Consider the following 18,265-nt stretch of genomic DNA (forward strand, 5'->3'; position numbering starts at 1 on the left):
TAACTTGACTACCACATGACACCAGTGACTTAAGTGGCCACCAACCATGCCTGTGAATCATCATCTAACCAAGGCAACAACACCACGCTAATAGCCTATGTTAGCCACCATGTGAGGTGAGTAATATCCACATTCTCGGTTTCTTGGTTGAAGAGACTAAACTGTCACAGATGCCCAAGTTAAGCAGTCAATGTGGTTGTCCTTTGTTACAAACCGCCTGCGGGTCATGAAAGGAAAGAAGATCAGTACTTGATTGTGTGTTGTCAGTGCTTAATTTGCAAATAAAAATGTGCCGGTGCCTAAAGCTCTCTTTTGAAACACGCAGCTGCTGCATTTAAATGTGCGAGCCATCTCGGGTCTCTTTAATCCATTTAAACCGCTTCAGCTCACTCTTGCAGCTTTCTGCTTTCTCCCTTTGTGACTATTTTTAGTTGTTCTCTTCCTTCACGTTTCCCATATGTGTCTTTTGCTCACAGTAAATGCCTGATGCAGAAAACTAAGTGCCAGCCCTCAAGTTAAGCACTTTGTGTTGTTGAGGATCAATATCACAAAACAATACTGAAACTGGTGAAAACCAGAATGTTCTCTGGCTGAACTATTCTTGGGCCAAAAGCACTTTAGAGGATATGGAATAAACGATGATGCCGTCTCATATGAAAAATGCAAATTAAAACATGCCAGCCTGTGGTGGCCCCTTTTCTTGGAAGGACTATTTTAGGTCACAGTGAACTTTCGGGAGAGAAGGGCAGTAGATGGTGCTTCCTGTTCTCAATGGCACTTAAAACGAACAGCTGTAAAGATCCAAGGTATGAGCAATGAAGGGTCTCTGCATAATAATGAACTTAAGACCCTCTCACGAGGTGCATTCAGATGAGCGAACTCAATAGATTGCTCAGGAACATTTTGCCTTCATATTAAAAGAATTTATTAAAATCCAAACATGTCATATTTAACTCAGACCTCAATAAGAACAACAACTCTGTGAGAGGGGCATGTTAAAGCACCATCAACTATAACACTGGAGGTCAACTATGCGGTCAGATGGACATTTTTGTGCTGCCCATAGGATGGCAAAGCAGAGGCAAGCTTCATAAACACAATGGGACGCTGCATGCCAATCCAAAGCCCCTTTCCCAAATAAGGGGGTGCAATCAGAGGAGAGTTAATTATGAGAGGATTCTCCCCCATCCATGGCGCTAATTACATTTAATATTTAAGTCATAAACACAGGTAAGCAGAAATATAGAAAAAAAGTCTCAATTTATACACAGCTATTGGGAAAGCGAAGGCACCACGTTTGCAGGTGACCTCCTGACCTATACAAGCAAAGCATCTAGAAGTCTTAGTAGGTTCCCAAACTATAACTGAGATATTAGGAAAAATAGGTGGATACAAACTGAATGTAAGGCAATCAAACAAAAATATAGTATGGTACATTAACAGTAGTGCTAGCTTAGAGCAAAGGTAAAATAAGACTCCTGGGGATTAAAAGTCTGCAAAGGTAGTGAGACAGAGCGAGCTAAAGCAAGCTGTTGAAAAAATGTACGAAAAGTCTTAATTTATCATCGAACTGCCTTCAACTATAAATTGACCTGTCAATTTGACTAGAATGGTTCGACCCATTACAAACTTGGACCCAAAATACAACTGACTGTTCAAGAAACAATTTGATGGCAAAATGAATTGCAGCATCTGGAAACATAGCAGTATGGCAAATGAGTACTCTATTGGTCACAAGGTGCTCAAAGATTTTGGTGCGCCCTTGCCATTCTAATCTGACTAACCTATACAACAGAGGACAAACACCCAGCAGAAAACAAGGGGTGCCGAATTGTTAAGCCGTAGTAAGGATTTTTAGCACTTGATAGTCTTCTGTTTATTCGTGCACCTGAATAATGTACCCTTCAGTAAGCATCTACCACCGAATTGAAGAAATACATATGAATGATGCTAGGATAACATCTGCAAAACCTATAGAAAAGCTTTTCCTTGTAGTTGTGAGAAACAGTCATTCAAGCAATACTGAGACACTGGCAAGCTATTAGATCTTTTAGTCCGCATTTTCTCTTTTATTAGTTTGATGGTGTACTGTGTTTGTAGTCACTTAGATTTTTTCTTCCTCACATAAGGCTTGGTTTTTGTAAAAGAACACTTTAAAGCAAGATAGGAAACACAAAATGATTTAGCGTGTTTCAAAACACTTGAGCTATGAACTCTTAAATATATGTGTTGCTTTTAACGACCCTGAGCAAAAGTGATATTCTGAATGTATTTTCCATTAGGTTCTCTCCTTTACATCTATTTTATAAATTTAGATCTAATGGGGGCATAATTTACACTATTAGTATGTAAGACTTTCAGAATGTCGGATAAGAAGAAAGAGGCTTTAATTCTTCAATAGCAGACTTAGCTCATCTTTCTTTGAGAGAAAAAAAAAAAAAGAGATCCCCCAAAGGAGGATCCGAGCTTAATATCCTTTTGCTTTCCAAGTTAGTCTACAATTACTGTTGCAATGCTTTTTTCTCCAGATTCTGACGGAAAATATATTCTCCAAACGTCGCCTTGGAGGTATCTAATCCTAATATCATTTGGCAATGAAATTACTTGTAAGGTGTAACCCTTGTTCTATATTTTTTTTAAATGTGATGTTAGTTATTCAACATTGTGTCGCTGACCAACTACTTTGAGTACCTATGGATTTTCATTCAGTAGCAGCCACAGCACTCGAAGCTCCTAAAAAGAACCACCAGAGTCCAGCATGAAACAAGCCTTTTCAGACAAGGCTTAGCTGGGATGCTTAGATGTGATAAACAGCAGTATGATATCACAATATGATTTTAATGCTACAAATGGTTATTATGCAAAGGCACAGGTTGATCAATGATGGTTTCCAATGCCGGAAGCATGTGAATTGAAAATTAATCAGTACTAGACCTCAACATAAAATATTGTTTTGGGCAGAGTTGTCCAGTGTATAGTTAGTTAAAAATGCAAAAACCCATATAAAACTCTTACATGCACGCAGAAAGAATATTGCCTCATTTTCTCAGCCATTCCTTCCTTTATAAAAATGCGTTGCTGTGCTTTCTGATTTTCTCTTGAGTATAGAAACCAGTCTTGGATCAAATGACTTTGCATCTTTTGACTGCCTTTGAAGAATATCCATATAAATTAGGTCTTACCTGGCCATTTCGAAGGTCTTTGGAGGGAGGGAGGGAAAGTGAAAGCACTCTGTACCATTTCAGGTTTTTTGCCTCTAGTAGTCTTAGTGTACAAAAGCACATCTTTCATGAAAAAACTAGAGCTAACAGCTCACTATCTCTGATTTTTATGTCTGGTATTATTCAAGACTTTGTGATTTTACTAAAATTACGAATATTCTTATTGATAGGGGCTTTCGGCCAACCCTCTTCATCCACTTGTGTGTTATTCTGTTAGGCAAAAACATTTTCCACCCACTAAAGCAAATTACATTGAGCCACTTCAGTCACTGGCAAACTTAACTCTGAGCAATGTCATTCTGCTGTTTCACAAAGAGCACATCCACACACAAAGGAGTTCCCCTTCAGTGCCAGGGCATACATTGACAATGCTCGCTTACAAAGACCAAAACATTGTTTTGCTTTTAACCAATGTTTTTTTTTCTTTTTTTTTTTTAAACAGAGGCAGCTTCCCCAGCAATAACATTTTGCAAAACCCATAAGAAAACAAGCACTGAAAAGACAAAATAGTAGCCAACACCAGACGCACTGGCTTTACTAATAGTTGTTTCATATTGGTTTTTTTGGGATTGTCATCTTCTTACTATGGAAACGATCTGAAGTCTCAATTTGGGAGTGTAAGCACTATATAAATATAAGCCCTTTCAATATCAATCGGTCTGGATTGAATGAGCTAATGCATGTTAACTGAATTTACGCATGCCTATGTTTTCATGTGTTAAAACCTGAACTACTGACTTTGCCAGTTCTTGTTAAATTTAGAAATTGGTAATTTCAAAACAATTGGAACTGGGTGTGTGTGTATAGTATTTAGTATTGGGAATGGTAGCTGGTCATGCATGATAATCTGATAAGTAAAAAGACGAACCCACTGGGACAAAGGTTTACATTTTCATAAAAACAGAGTCAATGAAAAAGCTCTTGTTTTAACTTTTAGGCGCTGAAGTATGTTGGGGTATCATCTAAGCTAACTTTATTGGATCGTCTCATTCAGAAACAACATCTTTCTTGTTGCTGAGCCGCATATTCAGAAACGGGCGGTAGAAAAAGGAAAATTCGGAAGAAAACAGAGGCTACTATGTAAAAACATTCATACAAAAAACAATTAGCAAATATATTTGACTTTCTGCCCTGATCCATTCCCTTCTCCACTTTGCTGTAGTGAAGAGAACATTGCGTTTGTCCACAATGTTGTTATTAGGAGCATCAGAGTAACTCATTGTGTAGTTAATGTGTTCTCACTAGTAGACAGGATTGCACAGACTGGGGGGGTCTGAGAGGAACATATTGGCCCTCTTTACGATGCCGCGGTGGCTGCCTCACTGCCGACGGGCCGGCGGTGAAGACCTCCAAATTTCAAGCTCGGCAGTTTGGTCGAAGCCAAGCCAGTGATACTCTGCTTGTCCCACCTCTTTTCCGCAGTCCGCCAGGCTGGAGGTGAGCACCTCCAGCACAGCGGATGCCGTAATACCGCTGGCGGTATTACGACACTGGAGACTGCCAGCATTTTGCTGGCAGTCGCACCACCAGAAAAAGCTGGCTGTCTTGCACCTTGGCGACAGGAATATGCATTCCTGTCACCAGGATACACTTGCACACATGCCCACATACCCGCACAAATGCACCCACATACTCCCACACACAAACACCCCCCACTCACTCACATCATACACCCCCAGTCACACTAAGATACAAGCACAAACAACGCATTCACGAACACATTCACTCCTCCAGCACATACATACATTCACACCCCTCCCCCCCGGCGCATACATACATTCACACCCCTCCCCCCTGCACTGCATACACGCACTCACCCCTCTCCCCGTTCACTCACACAAACATGCACACCCCTCCCTGTCCAGTCACACAACACTCACCCCGTCCACTTACATACACACACACCCCTTCCATCCGCTGAATTGCTCACACACGCACTCATGCACTCACCCCCATCGTCCATCCACAAACACTCCCACACCCACCCCAATCCACAAACACTCACAGAGCGCCCCTCACACCATCCACAATCACTCATACTCAGACACACACCCACAAACACCCCACCTCCTCCCGCATTCACGACATTCACACACTCACACATGCAGCCACGCACCCTCGTCAGATGATACACTTACCTCATCCATCGAGGATGTCGTCCGGGAGGGAACGGGTCCTGGCGCTTCCACCGCCAGCTGCACCCCGCCATCAGAACAGAACCACACCATATTACGGGTCGTAATACAGCGTGCGGCGTCGTTTTGGTGAGGTGGTGCCGGCAATGGAACCACCTCTTCATCACCGACCGCCAGAACGACTGGTGTTGGAATTCTGCCCGATTTTGGGCGGAATTCAGAAATCAGTCGTAATAGGGCGGTCTTAAGAACGCCACCACTGAAGGTCTTTTGGCACCCACTGCTTCACAGCGGTCTTACGAAAAGACAGCTGATGTCGTAATGAGGGCCACAGTAATTCCCAGCAAAATAAACAAACCAGTCTTTAAACCAAGACTAGCACATACGCTGAAAGGAACCAAGTATTGATGTGTCTGACAACCCTTAGCAAAAACGTAAACGAAAAGGATCCCATTGCACAGGTTAGTGACTAGGGAGAAAAACAAGACCTGTGACATTTGAAGCCGGCAGGTAGTTTCAAACAGTCTGAGAGAGAGTTACTGTTCATAATAGTCTTCTTTTTGATTCTAGAAACTGTTCATAATAGATTTATTTTTGTTTCTGGGAAAACGAAAGGAGGACTATAACAAATGCTTTCTTGGCACACAGGTGAAGAAAAATATTCAGCCCACCATAGGAATTGAAAAAATAAATACAAACTCTGTACCACCAGGAGACAAATGACACAAAATGTTATTCTGACCTAGTGGAAAAAAAAAAAAAAAAAACCCTACCCTTTCAGAAAACAAAAATTAGAAACTTTGCCTAGCTGCAATTAAGCTAAGCCACCACAAGACTTCAGGATGGCCAACATGGGGTCGGCCCAGTCATGAAAATATTTAAAAAAAACAATTAGGAGGCCATATTAGACTCACACTCAAGCTTTACAGACACATGAAAAGTGTTTTCAATCCATGTACTAGAGGAGGGGGGGAGGAGGGGGGGGGGGGAACGTAGTATTCATAATCCGAGGGTGATAAATGATTCAATGTGATAGTGTGAGGAGTGTGATGATTCACTGTACTCTCGTGAAGGAAAATAGTCCCTCAACCATTGCGATGGAAGTTCTCCTTATCTGGCGAATGATAACCTGAATAGCCAACAGCATGTGGTGAGAGAGTGGCATACCATTAAGTAATTACAAGTATGAAGAAGCAGTAAAAAAGCACCTCTCTGACAGAGCTAGAACTGTGTGTAGTCAGACCTAACAATTAACAAAACATTAGTTAGTGTGCTGGTTTCCTAAATTTCTATTCCTCCCACTAAAAACACTGCACAAAAGGAAAAAAAATAAACAGCTCAGAAGGTACAACTTACTTGCTGGAACATCTGCACTGTTGGAGAGTATGCTCTGATAGAAATAGCAAACTTCAAAAGACTGATTTGCAAATCGGATAGGAATTGTCCAGCCTTCTTGAGAATCAAGTTGTAATAAGAAGAAACTGTATCTGTAAAATTAAGATATCAGTATGAAAAAATATTCTTGCCTGACGATATCGTCATTTCCAAGTACATGATTCAATAGAGGAAAAACATAGAAACATACAAATCATGAGAAATATATATCTTTACAACAAAAACACTCAATGTTCGATGAGAACAGCTCACCTGCACCAGCCACTCTCATGCCTGGAACAAGGTTCCGTTTTACTGAAATACAGCTTAATCTGTTCCATTGGTTTCAAATGGTGGTAGTCTTTACTGTTAGTTTCAGAAGTAAAACCGATATCCAGACCATGCCGGTGAATGTACTGTTTTACATAGACTTCCTGTTACATGGGTGTGCATGCACTAATGGGTGTCCTTTTCTGTTGTAGCTGCTTTTGCATGATCAACCTGAAAGGCTAAATTATAGGGCTACTACAAAGGACAATGAGCAGTTGTGGTTACTGTGTGAAATACCTTTAGGGTGCACCACCTCCCATTCCAATTGGGAGAGCCATTGTAACTACGCCCCATCCTTTGACCTTATCCTACAAAGAAAGCAACTTCAAATAAAGGGGCCTTACAATGGAGGACCATGGTACAGTCAACAGCACTGCTTTAAACTAAAGCACGAGACAACAGCAATGAGTGTCAGCGAGAAGGCTTAGGAAGCATCACATTTGTTTTTAGTCCGGGTGCCGGGTTTGCACTTCAAACTGTTCGTCTGAAATCGGCATCTTCTTAGTGTGATTCTTCCCAAAAGAGTACAAGAGGATATACCTTGGCTAAAATCCTCTTCTACAGTATGAAAACCATCATCTTGTTCAAGTGAGTACTGGTGCTAAAGAACTTGCATAACTAAATGTATCCAAGTCGTGGTCTAGATAAAGGCAGTAATTGTAATTGTAACATTAGACTACCAAGAAAACATCTCTTTACCCACAATGTTTTAATTCCTGAAAAGTATGTCTTCTCCTTAGACTTATTTTTAGGTTTTCCTGTAGTTTTATCAGCCCTTGTGTCAATTAAAGATTCATCTGAAGATTGGTGGTCTCAAAGGCTCGAGGAGTTCAGAAATTATTATTGTACATAATCCATCTAGAAATGAAACTCTAGAAGTGTTTTAATACAGCTTTTTTCTGCTACAAAGTCAAAATGGGTTAAGTATGCTCTACATATACGTATTAGCTACAAGAAAACAAAAACAACATTTCATTCTCGATTAAGTAATGTTTTGCAGAAGCATCTTCAACATTAGGAGATCACACAAAAACATTTTTGTTTTGCAGATGGTCATTGTGGATTTTTAAGGACAGCTGTCTAGAGACATTAGTCAACATTGATAACATTTGAATGGAGGTTTATTGGTTCTCTATCAGCATCGAAGTTACAGACAAATTTGCAGAGTTGTTGGTGCCAATCAAGCATAGAAATGTATAGAATATGTTACAATGGTTCAATTTCAAATAGAGGGGGAGTTAAACATTGGTAGATATTAAACATGTGGAACCACTTAGACGAGATTTCCCTATTGCCCTAACAACATTTACCCTCATTAAATGAATGAGCCATAGATTCTGAGACGATCGGATGGTGCAGCAACTCAAACATTGCACAGGATATTACAGGGAGCCAGATAGAAGTCTGCATCCTGCAGTGACTGGGGGTAGAGGCGATGAATACGTGGGCAAGTTATTATGTCTTGACACATGGTGGATGCAGGGGTCCCAGAGGGGCAGACACTGCCACCAAAAATTGTTTGGAAAAAGATTTTGCTTGTGGGATTCCCAGATTCTGCTCCACACTGCCATTAACTTAGTAAACATTTTTGATTTTCTCTTTCTTTCTTTGTTCTGGTTGTGGATTCGGGAATCCAGCAAAAACACACGGCAAAGGCCCAGGTTGCAGGCCCTGCACCAGCTCTCTGTGGCCAGAGTCTGCTACACATGGCGTGCGGACAAGGTTTTTAACCCAGGGACCACTGCATAACGGCAAAGGCCATGCTCAGCAGGTTTGGGTGGGAACAGGACAGTTTCACTTTTAATTCTGATGTCCAGCCAGCAGTTGCATGGCCACTGCTCAGCCCATATTATAAGCTTAGCTCGAAAAAAATAAGTAGCCACAGATTTGCCGTAGACTCACATTGGAAAATGTAAGTTTAAACAGCCTGCACAAACTATGTGCCCTCTACAGGCGACTTACACGAATTTCAATTATGTAAATTAAGCAGCAAACAAATCTTAGGTATTACGGAAAGGCACATACAGTTTCCGCCTGTATGACATACTAAAACTGTACACGGGTTATAAAAAACAAACAAAAAATCATTAAATATAAACGCAGGCATACAGAACCATGTAAATGAAATATTTAGGGGAAAACGCAGCAAAAAGATGCATTTATTTCAGTGATGATAATAACTTGATTTTCAAATGCTGTTTCATCTCACAGTAAGCTGTCCGACAGAGGCACCAGCCTGCAAAACCTAGAGTTTGTTTTAAGTTCCATATTACACTATGCAACAATATAAAAGTGTGTAAGGGCTGGTTCAGTGCACTTGGAAACAAAATGCTCTGGTCTTTATGTAAAGATTTATCTTCACTCCAGCGCCCACCTCTATGTCCACCACCTAACCCAAAAGCCTGCAGCACGATTATCACAGTGTGTGACGCCTCTTCTGATAACAGCGATTGGGCCTATGGGACAGCCTGTTGCACTGATGACCTACTGAACAGAAAAGCCCCATCAATCCACATTGAAACACTGGTTGTTCCATATACTAGATTTCCTTCAATTTTCTCTCCTCACCTCTCCTGCATCAATGGATAATCTCCTAACCTTCTTTCGCTGAACTCTGCAATGAATATAGCATATTCCCTACAGCTTCCCTGCACGCTGCACATTTTGTCCAGCACTGTGTTTACCTGAACCACTTGTGGATGCCTCTGCAAGTCCACTCCCATGCTGTAGCATAACGGCAGGGAATAAAGAAAGAGCTATGGGGGTGGTGCCACCAAAAATGATAGGGCAACTCACTGGAGGGTGCTCGGTGTAAATGAGAAACCAGCCCGAGCTGCATGCTTATTTCCACTCACCTGCACACTGCAATTTTATATCCATCACCTTCCCTGTAATTGTTTCCTTGGACCCTTGAGAATCTCTCCGTAGGTCTGCTTCCGAGCTGCAGCATAATCGGTGGTGGTGAAGCCACATCTCAGGGTGCGGTGCCACCAACAGTGAGACTGGGCCTCGTTCGAGGATGCTCAGTTTAAGGAGTCAGTCGGACTGGAGGCTCACACGAAGTGAGCAAAATCTGACACCAGCAATAGACCATTTTATGCCCTTGGATGTTGTCTTATCAAGTTTTCATTTTCAAAACTTTTCAAGGTATTTACCTATTCAAAGTTCCAAGGTTATAACTTCAAATCTCATGCAGCCATGAAGAAAATGCTCAAAAACGTCAAGACAAACACAACTTGTGCTTCCGGCAAATTATAAAGTGGGCCACATGATTAAAAGGTGTTTCTCCCACAGTTCAACAAAAAATAGACCCACACTTCACTTTCGCTCCCCTCCAAGTCAACTAGGAGGGCAGGGGATTCAGTCTGCTTAAATTCACCCACACACACAACTCATAAAAACAACAGTTCCAGTGTCCTTCAGCACACAATTTACCACACACAACAACTAGGACGGATCAATTTTGAGTAGTGCTATCTTCCTTGGATGTGGCACTAGCTCTTATTTGTATGAAAAGACTAATAATGGATTCCACAATATTATTAGTGAATCTATACATAATGTCAAGTGAGACCCATCTCAATCTACAGAGGTACTTAAATCCAACACAGGTAGTTCGATCTTGCCTGAGCTCGACAATTCACCCTTAGAGGTAAAAAAGCTCCGCCAGAACAGTCACGAAGATCCCATTGACATTAGCTTGAAAGCCATTACATACCTTTTTTTTTTTTTTTTTAGCAAGATTTATAGTGACTCTGAACAATTCCCTGTGACAGCTATGCAAGTAAATTATTGGCAAACAGACAAGCTAGAAATGCAAGTGAGTCTGATAAGTACTTTCTATATGAATAAATAAAGTACTAATCAAATTGATACACTAAGTACCTAGGTCCACAGAAAAAAAGTACATCTCATATCAATAATGCTGCATGATTATTGGGGAATAACCATAGAAAATTAAAGAAATGAGTGAAAACCAATAAAAGAGGTATGCTCCCCTACTCGTAATGCGTATATGCAGCAAAAAGTTAAATTAAGGAGTGCAGTATTTCAATTTTTTGGGCCAGTGCACAATAACAATCCAGCAGTTGGACTCATAAGGGAAGAAACACTCATTGCACGCACAGATATCGCTGAGACCCCTTCTGAGACTTTAATGCACAGCATCCGAAACTCAGACGATGAAAATCAGTTATAAATCAAGGAGGCAAATAGAGTACCTGATATTGAATTGAACCCAGTGTATAAAAGATCCTCCTTCTAGCCTTTTCACCGGCTAAACAGACTCTGGTCCATGGATAGAGAAATGTAGTGCAGAAGTACAAACTGTGAACAGTTCCTCTATGTTTCTTCCACCTCGCGCCCTCCGTGAAAACAGAGGGAACATGTTTGTACTAAAATTACAGACCTTTGCCTTTAAAAAAACACAAATCCACATCAACCTATTGACTGATAAGCCTAACCCCTCTACCCCCACCCTCCCCGCCCCTCCTCCTCAAAGTTTCCTCTTCTGGTGCTAAGCTCTTTTTATGGGCAAGCACAAAGTGCTCCGTCCATTCTGTAATCTCTCTTTGGGCTCGAAACCACGCCCATGCCACGTCAGTCACTTACATTGGTTCGTGGGCTTGCCTTTTAAAATCCGCTTGCTTTCATTTGTGAAAGGCATGCATACGTCATGCCTTTTCTGCTGTTTAGCCCACCTACCCAGCACCGGTAAAGTACCAAAAACATAAGAGGCTCAATGTTTTCAGCCTGGAGTCCTGACTACTTTATCTGTTTATTTTCCACGCAGACCCATCCAAACCGTGGCCTTGCTAGTGGTTAAGAAGCTTTAAACTAGCCTAATGCTCGTCTCTGGTCCGGACATAAAGTTAAAAAATTCCCAGCTGTAATAACGCAAAGTTTCAGTTCTATTAAGGACACAGAGGCGAAGATTAGGCCCCCCCCCCAATTTAGACCAAGAATCCCACCCTATCTATCAGGTGGGTAATCTGAAATATATTTTTTATTTCCAGACCAAATGTTAAGCTTTCTATATGTTTTCTATAACTGCATGTTCTTCTGTAAGAATAGATAAATCTTGAAACCCTTGTAAAATCTTGTTCAACACATTTGGCCTGTATTTCATTAAGTTGATTGGCGTTAATGGTTCTATACTTTTGTAGGAACGGACACCTCAAAGCAAGAATAATGAGACTCATTCTAATGGAGGTCACAGGAAGAAAGAGGAGGGGAAGACCTTGACTCAGGCTCTTCAGATGCTGGATGGCTGCTGATTGGATGCAGATGGAAAACCTTTTCTGCTGCTTTTCCCCCCGATGTTTCTTGGGAAATGTAGTTAATGATGACGTAAACACTTAGTTAATGCTGCCGTTTTAAATAAAGTGAAGAAAGAAAAGTCTAATCCTCGCCTCTGTGTCCTTAACAGAATTTAAATTTTCCATTAAGACAGCTAGGACATTTTTCATTCAGCAAGAGGCCACTTGTGTAGATGCCTCTAGGTTTTCCTAAAGAAATATATTGTTGAAATAAAAAAAAATGAAAATGAAAAGAAAAATCAATCTTTTGTTATGTTTTCATTCATAACTGGCCAAATTACAACAGGAATATACTCTCTCTGGTCTGGTTGTGGTGATGTATATGGTTTGTAGGTTCTCCAAAAACACACGATACCCACGGCCAACAACTGAGCTGCACCTAACAAGGATTTTTCATTGTGTGGCAAATATACAGCAAATCAAACGGAAAATACAAAGAATGAAAAAAACATGAGTCTAAAGGAAACCTATGTATTTCTATAATGTATACAAAATACAGAGTTAAGGAACAGTGGTTACTTGTACACCTCTGAGTTTGTACTTAGCCACAATGTCATGCAATTGCAAAACATCATCTTTTTGGCACACCGGCTTACAGTTGGAAACCACAAATGCAAAGAAATCCAATTGGTAATAACAAATGTTATAATATTCTGTGTTCCCATATGTCCCTGGATAAAAATGGTATCTCACTTGTGGGGCTGGGCCTAGTGTCTCCAGCACAATACACCACAGAAAGCGACCTGGAGATATCATATTTCACTCAGCCAAAATGGTTTCTTTTTGTAGGTAGCCGAAAATTTAGGGCCCTACCTCAGCCACACCCTAAGAAACCTACCATACCAGACAACCGGGGGAGCCTAGTGTGATGTAACTTGTGTGGTTCTTAAGAGGTTTTGTTTACAAGAAGTCCTTGTAAACCTCAAACTTTGTCTAAAACACATATTGTACTCACTTTTATGTGAGAGACAGTTCTGGAACCTGAGAGAATCTGTAAATGTCCTACCACCTATCCTTCCCACATGCCTCCTAATGAAAATGGCAGCCCAATTGTGTGTGAGCCTAGCACCTATGACAGGAAAGGGCCCAAAACACACCAAAGACACATCACATTTTTCCACTCAAAACAAACCCTTTTTGTGCAATCTGGATAGCTGAGGATTTTCGGCCATGGCTCAGCTGGTGCCCTGGGAAACCTACCAAACCCAGACATATCTGAAATGTAGACATCCAGGAGAAGTCCAGAGTGGTGTGCCTAGTGTGGATCCTACAATGTGCCCTGCAAACTTCAAATCATTAGTTTTCCTTGCATTTCTGACACAAACGTCTGCAATCCGCAATGATTCACAAAATTCCTACAGCTCAGCGTTCCCTCTCTTGTCCCGGTTAAACCACTACATCACTGTGGCTGGGCTAGTGCCTGTGACAAGAACAAATCAAACTAGAGGATCATTGGGAGTCCCTGCAGTTGCAAATCCCCTAATCACCCCCCCCCCATCCACAAGTTGGGGGGGGTCAAAAAGAATCAAGTGCAGTTTTTGATGATGGGGACCCTGTGCATAATGTGCTGCCCGCATCCCTTTATTTTATTTTTTATTCATCTGTGGTGTCTAATGGGCTACTGACAACATTGTTTAAGATGTTTAGGTCAATCATGAGCACAGGTGAGATTCCACCTTCGTGGAAAGGTTCAATTTTACCTATTTTATAAAACAAGCATTGGAAGGCCAGTTGTCCTGGCTATGACAAGTCAGTGATTTATTTTTAATTACAGTTAAACCAATTACAAACATGAGCAAAGAATAAAAGGTTCATATCAAATTACCTAACTGACTTCCATCCATGTGTACAATTGATGATACTACGGGCATTTTATGCCATTTGAAGGAAGACACTGTGTCCTAACTGGTAAACAGATGTACCCCCCTGTTTTACTCAGAGTTATCCTGCCCTGTATGAAGATACTTAGGTACCAGTAAAGTGAGCAGTTGGAACAACACTGTCTAAAAAGTATTCACCAACCACAACCTGAAGCAAGGCTTTGTAACAGCTCCATTCCTTATGCACTGCACACATGGGAGATATGTAAATTGTAAAAATCTACATTCACCACAACTAGGGGATACACCGATCACAATTCTGCAAGAAGGGAAGTCCATGACAGTGTTGCCTCCTTTGACAGTTTTCTGGATTGCAGGGAGTGCTGAAAGCTGTGTGTGAGTTTAATCTGGAACATAAATTGCTTGTCAATGCACGGGAGAAAAAAAGTCTCCAATATCTTTTTTCAATGATAACAAGATTAAGAGAATTAATTTTTTGCAGTTATTTTGGGGTCTGGAAGTATAACAATTGTTCATAAGATATAATATGCTAAAATTAAATTATAAGGCAGCAAGTCTGACTTCTGCTCTTACCATACTTGTAACAAATTAGAAAGTCCTACGTCACACAGCATATTAAGTTACTGGAGCATGGTTTAGTTCTGCATTATCTTACTCTCACATAGTTCTCTGGACGATTTATCGAGTGACTCAGCTTAGCTCAACATCCTTATTTAAATCGATCTTTTTGCTTCCACGAGAAGTAAACTAAGCTCATTTAAGATTAGAATTTGGACTGACAAAACACTTCTGAATCTAAAACCACCAATGGAGAACACTTTTTGGAAGTTAAAAACGCATGTCAGCGCAATCACAAAGGCTTGATATGGGCACATATGGGATGGTATGAAAACTGTACATCAACCCCATGGGCTATATATTTGCAAGATTCAAAACTTGGGGCTTGATTTAATTGTGGGCAGACGGCATGTTCTTTCACCAGGGTGATGGAGCAAATTACTTTGTCTCCCTGGTGGAGTGACCGCTCACCACATTCATAAATATAATGCATTGGCAAAAACCATTGTTATAGTAGTTCCTGCCAATGAATTTCGCTGTTTAGTGCAGAGCTGCATCATTCTGATGCAACCCTGCACTAAACAGTTCAATTTTTCCATTTCCCCCCCAAAAAAATCCCCAAACTGGATTTTCTTTTTGAAAATAAAAATTGTAATGGACCCTCGCCATAGGAGTCATCTCCCATGGCGAGATGATTATTATTACCATTTGACTATACCTCACCATCAGGATTTGACTAGAGGTGACAGACCGTAAAAGAATGGCTTTATGTCCACCCATTCTAATTGGGTGGGCACACTTATATCCACTTCTCAGGCAGCCTTTACTTTGTCAGGCCGCCAGAGAGGTTTGGCTATGGAGGTGATAGAGTAGTCACAGCCATAGGCAGACCTATGATACGCATGCATCTAAATCGGGCAGTCAAACTATTAAGTTGGCGGTAGGTATGTATGTATACTGTGCTTGAAATCAGTGAAATCTGGGGCACAAGTGTAATGAAATGCATTGAAAAAACAAGTTATGGACAATCTAAGTCATCTTTCTTAGTCCAATGAGACCTGACGTTATTCATGCAGATAAAGTTCTGAGATTATTTTCGTATATTCCTATCTAGATGTTAAAACGCAATATGCATGCATGTCTGTGTACCTAATGCCCTACAAAATTTAGTTTATTTGACTGTGAGTTGGATTCTGTCCACTTTATGAATTTTGTTGTGGCTGGGCTATCAGATGTCTTCGGAAAATACTGTCTTTGCAAGGCTTCAAGAGACACACATATAACATAATTATCTGCCATTTCTTTTAAATGAACTCTAACATTTTTTTCAAAACAATTCTCCTTACAAGCAGGCATACGTTCTGTAAAGGATGCCCTGGTGCTGTGTGTCAGTAAATCAAAAGACCAGCTTGGATTTAACATACAAAAACTTAGGAGTGGTGATTGTATTTTATTGGATCCACTACTTCCACTATTTGTTTTCAGTACTGAGAGGCGGCATTATGTCTTTTAAACTGCCTAACGAACAGTTAGACCTATCATGTGTTAATCATTACATTTAACCTCGAAATGTATAGGTTTTCTAATATATTCGATTGGCTGTACCGATTGCAATTACCGAATTTTATTTTCTGTGTGACTATGGGCCATCTTATGTTTTGTTATGATTTGTATTAATCAAAAAATATAGTATTCATTCATTTCCTTTCTACCTTGCTCCCTTTTACACTGTAGGCGCATTTTAAAATATTGAGAGAAATAATGTAGCTTTAGAATAATGTGCAGAACTAACACGCAGGTTTTAAAAATATAAATGTGTTTCAGATGTGAACAAAATTGTAGTAGGCAACCATATTTAGTTGTACTAGGCCTGAATAGCTTAAACACAATTTTCTGACAAGTTGACTTGACAAAGGAATGTTAATCTCACATACAATGTTTAAATTCTGATCTTTTCATGGACATATTTTTCATAATGATTATTAGTTAAATAAAATGTTTTTTCACTTTTGCAAATGCTTCCATTTACACAAATACTGTTAACTAATGAACAGAAATGTATTTTTAGTGAGGTAATAAAGAAGTTCACACATGAAGATGCAGCATTTCTAAAGGAAATGAATGGTGTGAAAAGTCTAAGAGAAATAACTTTGCATTTGATAAGAAATGTTTCATTCGACAATGCGGTCTGTGGACTATTGAATTCCTGGCGAGAATTCAGAGAGTGATCTTGTTCCCATGAGGGCATTGAAAGATGATTGGCTGGCCGAAGAAAAAAGAAGCAACATTTTGCAAAAGCTTTAGATTGCACTGTCTACGATAACGCGTATTCCTAGAGCAGGTAACCACATTCTTTGCCCTTTCATCCAAAGAGCACGCTGCTCATGCTGAGACTCTATTGAGTTTCTTGAACTTCTATTCATGAGAAATTCTGCTTTGATTGCTTATTGAATTATTGAGCGGATATTTGATGCTGAAGCTTTATGCTTTTTGAACTCTCTCAAATTCAGTATTCTTTATGGGATTCTGAGACTGAGGTGGTCATTTAGACTTCGGCGGTCTTTTACACAGACCCCCGAAGCCGCAGGCACTAGAAGTCCTATTTGGGCGGAAACCCATCAGCAGTCGTGCTGGCGGTCGGCAACGCAGAGGCAGTTCCACAGCTGTCACCACCATGCCAAAAGGATTCCGCCTGCTGTATTTCAAGCAGTTAATACAGTGTGGCAGTGTCCTGATGGTGGGGCGCTGCCGGCGGTGGAAGCGCCTGTTCCCGTTCTCTGGTGGACGACCTCTTCGACGGACAAGGTAAGTCGATCGTCCGACAGGGGAGGGGGGTGTTGTGTATGCATGCATGAATGCAATTGTGTATGTGTGTGTGATTGTTGAAGTGAGTGCGTGTTGGTATGCTTGTGTTAATGCGTGTCTGTTGGTGCGAGTGAACGAGTGTCTGCTGGTGCGAGTCATTGCGTGTATGTATTAGTGTTGGTGAATGCGTGTATGTATGCGTGTTGGTGAATGCGTGTATGTATGCGTGTTGGTGAAAGCATGTATGTGGGGTGCATGTGGGTGCGTGTATGTGGGGAGGTGGGTGCTGTCTTGGAAGGGGCTGTGGGGGGTGGGAAGGGTTTTTCTTGGAAGGGGTGGAGTCGTCTGCCGGTGACAGGAAAACAATTTCTTGTCGCAGGCAGCTTTTCCACCAGGGTTTTCGTGGAAGTGCTACTGCCGCGGACACACTGGCGGACAGGAGACTCCTAATACCAACGGAGGTCTTCAGTGGACAGCCGGCCCGGAGGTGCTGTCCTCCTACCCGTCTGTCCTACTGCCCTGACGGTACCAGCAAGGATGTGGCAGTTTGGCAGAAGCCAAACCGCCACACTTGTAATGTGGTGGTCTTCACCGCAGGTGGAGAGACTGCCACCAGGGTCGAAATGAGGCCCTGACTCCCTTTCTCATTCCCATTCCTAGAATGGGAATTATTTCCTTTATGG

The 18,265-nt window shown here is 41.1% G+C and overlaps 1 protein-coding gene across 1 annotated transcript in view; it reads right to left on the reverse strand.

Annotated features, from left to right (window-relative positions):
- UGGT2 (UDP-glucose glycoprotein glucosyltransferase 2) overlaps positions 1-18,265 on the reverse strand; it is a 1,372,316-nt gene that overhangs the window by 1,267,440 nt on the left and 86,611 nt on the right. Inside the window, exon 3 of the mRNA XM_069204567.1 lies at positions 6,713-6,843. Coding sequence (XP_069060668.1) covers positions 6,713-6,843 — 131 coding nt within the window. The remainder of the gene's footprint in view (positions 1-6,712; positions 6,844-18,265) is intronic.

This window comes from Pleurodeles waltl, chromosome 8 (genome assembly GCF_031143425.1).
Source record: "Pleurodeles waltl isolate 20211129_DDA chromosome 8, aPleWal1.hap1.20221129, whole genome shotgun sequence".
Taxonomy (NCBI): Eukaryota; Metazoa; Chordata; class Amphibia; order Caudata; family Salamandridae; genus Pleurodeles; species Pleurodeles waltl.